Raw genomic sequence first — 4,670 nt, 5'->3', positions numbered from 1 at the left:
TATATTATGTCATTTAGATTGATATAATATTTATGATAATCAGTGTAATCCTCTTATAATAAAATAAAATACATAACCAAAAATATTAACACAAAAATAGCATATTTTTGAATACGGTAGCCATTTGTGCATAGTAAATAGGCCGTCGGGACAAATTTTTTTTTTTCATTTTATAGTACATAAAATAAGCTTTAATTTGATTTATGTTTAAAGGACGCAGTATATCCGGAACATTTTCAAAAATTAAGTTGAAAAAGTTAGTTTTTGTAAAAAAGTTGCTATTTTAAATCCCCCCCCAATGAGCAGGTTAAGTTAAGATTTTCAAAAAAATGATATCAAATGAAAGGGAAATATCTAAGGTTTTAGTATAAAAAAAAATTATGTTGATTTGTTTGACGTATTGTTAAAAGAAATCGGTCCAGTGAGAGCTGAGAAAAAGTGGCAACAGACATAAAAAAAAAAAACACATCATGGTAAAATTAATACCTTCTCAGCTTCGCATCGAAGCTAAAATTTGTCCCGACACCTTATCTATTATGTGCAAATTGCTGTCAAAATTTAAAAAAAAATGTAATATTTGCGATAAAAATCACCTTCTATAAGGATGTTTTTTTTACATAAAACTGCCATAACTTTTTCAAATATTAACAAATTAAAATAATATTTTTTTATAATAAAACCTTAGATCTTTCCCTTTCATTTGATATCATTTTTTTGAAAATCTAACACAACCTGCTCACTGAGAGGGGATTTAAAATAGAAACTTTTTTACAAAAACTAACTTTTTCAACCAAATTTTTGAAAATGTTCCGGAAATACTGCGTCCTTTAAACATATACCTTGTAGTGTTTTGGTGTTTATATTTATTACAAAATACTACAATTAAAATTTATAATAATTAATACTTTTTAATAATGAAAAATAATTTTATACGTACATAAAAAAAGAGTACAAATAAAAAGTGTCACTGGATTGACGAACAGCGCGAGAATAAAAAAAATACACGGAGTGTTATCGTACTGCAGTACATCTAAGATAAAACATATAAACATATATAAACGCATTCATTGTGACATGTTATTTAACATCTTTGTTAATCCCTACATTACCCCCTTTCCAGTGAAAACGATAATTTTACGTTAAACATACATAGTTACAAATATCAAATATAAAAATACAAATACAAATATAAAAGTGATACAATTCACAATTTACAAAAACCTTACGGGGAGGCGGATGGTTCTTCCTGACTTGGTTTGTTTTGTTTGTATTATTGTTGGTCTTGTAGTTGTATTTCTCTGGTTGTGCTGGTTCGTTGTTATTGATAGATTTGTGTTATTATCTTCATTTTCGTTGAAACATGGCTTCAGTCTGTCTATTGATATGATACATTCTTTTTGTCTAATTAATAATTTAAAGGTTTTTTCGTATCGTTGAACAATTTTGTACGGCCCTTCATATGGTTGTTCTAGCGGCTTCTTGACCCGGTCGACCCGAACGAAAACGTGTGAACAGGATGCTAGATCTTTATATATAAAAACATTTTTACTTCCGTGGTTTGAAGTTGACACTGGGCGTATGGTTTCCATTGTTTTCTTTAGTGTTTCAGCAAAGGAACAAGGGTCTGTCGCCACTGATGACTGCATAAAAAACTCATTAGGTAATCTAATCGTACTTCCAAATACAATTTCTGCAGGTGTTAAACCTAGATCTTCTTTAATCACTGATCTAAGGCCCATAAGAACTGAGGGGAGTACATCTGTCCAGTGCTCAGTCAACACTTTATTGCCGTTTAAAGTGATCGGTGGAATCGTTTGACTAAACCATTGGCTGGTGGATGATATGCTGATGTACGTATTCTTCTAAACCCTAAAATTTGCGTTACTGCGGTGAACAGAGTAGACTCAAATTGCCGTCCTTGATCTGTTGTCAATCTCTCCATAACTCCATATCGAGCTATCCAGCCTTCAAATAACGTACGAGCTATGGTTTCAGCCGAAATATCCTGAATTGGAAAAACTTCTGGCCATCTAGAAAATCTGTCTATAGCGGTTAAACAGTAAGTACAACCACGTGACATGACCATAGGACCGATTATATCGATGTGTACATGTGAAAAACGATCACTCGGCACATTAAAAATACCACACGGACTTATAACATGTCGCGTTATTTTTGACTTTTGACACGCTAAACACGCACGAGTCCATTTCGCACAATCACTGTTCATCGACGGCCACACGAAACGACTACTCACTAATTTTATTGTTGACCGTATACCTGGGTGAGCGAGATTATGTAGACAATTGAACACATTGCGGCGAAATTGCTTGGTAAGATACGGTCGTTGTCTACCATTAGAAGTGTTGCAGTAAATATTTGTGTTCGTAGTGGGCATATTTACGAGCTCTAGTTTTATCGATAATTCCGGTTTTGACAATAACGACAATAGTTTTGCGTCTGCTAACTGGTCGTAAGCTAACTTGTCATAATCTAGCGGTGGCGGTGAATTTATAGTTTCTATTCTCGATAATGCATCGACCACTGTATTCTGTGTACCTGTTACGTGCCGTATTGATGTTGTAAACTGACTAATAAAATCAAGTTGTCGTGCACGTCGAGGTGGTAATTTATCTGAGTGTTGTGTGAATGCGTATACTAACGGCTTATGGTCCGTAATTATTTCAAATTCACGGGCTTCCAGCATATAGCGAAAATGCTTAATGGCTTCATATACCGCAAGAAGTTCACGATCGTATGCACAGTATTTTTTTTGTGTTTGGTCAAGTTTGCGAGAGAAAAAAGCAAGTGGTTGCCAAACGCCGTTTTTAAATTGTTCTATTACTGCGCCTATCGCCATATCTGACGCGTCACATCGTAATTGAATATTCGCGGCCGGATCTAGATACGATAATGTTGTGGCTCGCTTTAAGTCTTCTTTAGTTTTCTCGAACGCTCCCGTTGATTGATCGGTCCATACAATTGGTGTTTTGTCGTTTTTTTTGCTGTTTTTAAGATAATCGTGAAGAATAGCTTGTGTACTTGCTGCGTTTGGGATACAACGGCGGTAAAAATTGCACATAGCCAAAAAACGTCGAAGCTCTTGTACATTATTCGGCCGTGGATATTTGTCTATCGCTTCCAGTTTTTCAGGATTTGGTCTAAGACCGTTACCCGATATGATGTATCCTAAAAATAGTACCTCTTCTTTTCCAAATATACATTTATTCGTATTTATCACAATGCCGTACTCACTGAGTCGTTGTAATACACGTTCGAGGTGACTCAAATGCTCTTGTGTTGAAGACGATGCAATTAAAATATCGTCCAAATACACTTCACAAAAATCTAAGTCTTTTAAAACACCATGTATGAAACGCTGAAATGTTTGAGCTGCATTTTTAAACCCGTATCCCATCCGAACAAACTCAAATAACCCAAAAGGTGTTGTAATAGCTGTTTTTGGAATATTGGACGGTTCTATTGGTATATGGTTAAAAGCTTTAACGNGGACGGTTCTATTGGTATATGGTTAAAAGCTTTAACCAAATCGATTTTTGAAAAAATACTTTTATTTTGCAATCGCTGTGTGATGTCTTGAATGTGTGGAATGGGGTATCTGTCCGGTAATGTGACTGCGTTTAACCTACGGTAGTCGCCGCACGGTCTCCATTCACCGTTCTTCTTTTTTACTAGTTGTAATGGGCTGGCCCACGGACTATTTGAAGGTCGGCATATGCCCTGTTCTACTAAATAAGCAAATTCTTTTTTTGCGATCTCTAGTCGATCCGGAGGAAGGCGTCTTGGTTTAGCGAAGAGTGGTGGTCCTTTAGTGATGATATGATGTGTAACGTTATGTTTACAATCCATTGGGATCATGTTTGTTCTTAATACTTGCGGAAATTTTTTGAGTAACTTAATGTATGCTGAATCGTCTTTTAAAGCGAAGATGCTCGAGGATATCGTCTNGCTGAATCGTCTTTAAAAGCGAAGATGCCCGAGGATATCGTCTTTTTAACTTTTCCGGCGGTGGCTAAATTGGTATTTTCATCAATTAGGCGTTTACTTCTTAAGTCCACTAATAAGCCGAAGTAGTGGAGAAAGTCAGCACCTATAATTGGTTTACTGACTGCTGCGACAATAAATTTCCATTTAAAAACACGTCTTAAACCTAAATTTACAGCAATTAATTTGTCACCGTATGTTTTTATTATTGACCCGTTGGCTGCGAATAAAGTAGGGTTACCATCTTTTATTTTATTGCGTTTCTGCTTAGGATCTGCTGGCCAAACCGAAAAGTCCGCACCAGTATCAATTAAGTATTGAGTTTTTGTTATTTTATCAACAATAAATAGACGACGAGATTGAAACTCACTACCGTCGGTCGTCTCGACAGTAGATCGTTTATAGTTTTCCGACGTGTGCTGGTATTTACACGGTGGTTTGCATTTAGTAGCCTTATCTTTGAATCGGTAATGATAATAACATGTATCATATCGTGGTCGTGAATTGTCTCGGCGCATAGGTGATTTTGAGTGACGCCTATTGTAGCTACGAGAGTTGCTGTTGCTAAGTCGCTCTGCTGCTTATGCGAGTGCTGCGATCTGGTGTTCCAATTTTCTTATTGTCGTTGCATCGTCAGCTTGTTCATGTGACTGACGGTTTGTGAC

General features: G+C 35.9%; 1 protein-coding gene across 1 annotated transcript; it reads right to left on the bottom strand.

Annotated features, from left to right (window-relative positions):
- Nucleotides 1-1,251: 1,251 nt before the first annotated feature.
- On the bottom strand, nucleotides 1,252-1,739 carry LOC126909629 (uncharacterized; the record flags this gene model as incomplete). Its single annotated transcript, XM_050692067.1, has 1 exon — nucleotides 1,252-1,739. A coding segment is annotated over exon 1 (488 nt), but the record flags the coding sequence as incomplete, so codon positions are not given.
- Between the last annotated feature and the right edge of the window lie 2,931 nt (nucleotides 1,740-4,670).

The sequence above is a fragment of the Daktulosphaira vitifoliae genome, unplaced genomic scaffold (assembly GCF_025091365.1).
Source record: "Daktulosphaira vitifoliae isolate Bord-2020 unplaced genomic scaffold, ASM2509136v1 Scaffold_711, whole genome shotgun sequence".
Classification (NCBI taxonomy): domain Eukaryota; kingdom Metazoa; phylum Arthropoda; class Insecta; order Hemiptera; family Phylloxeridae; genus Daktulosphaira; species Daktulosphaira vitifoliae.
This window is presented reverse-complemented; position numbering and strand designations above follow the sequence as displayed.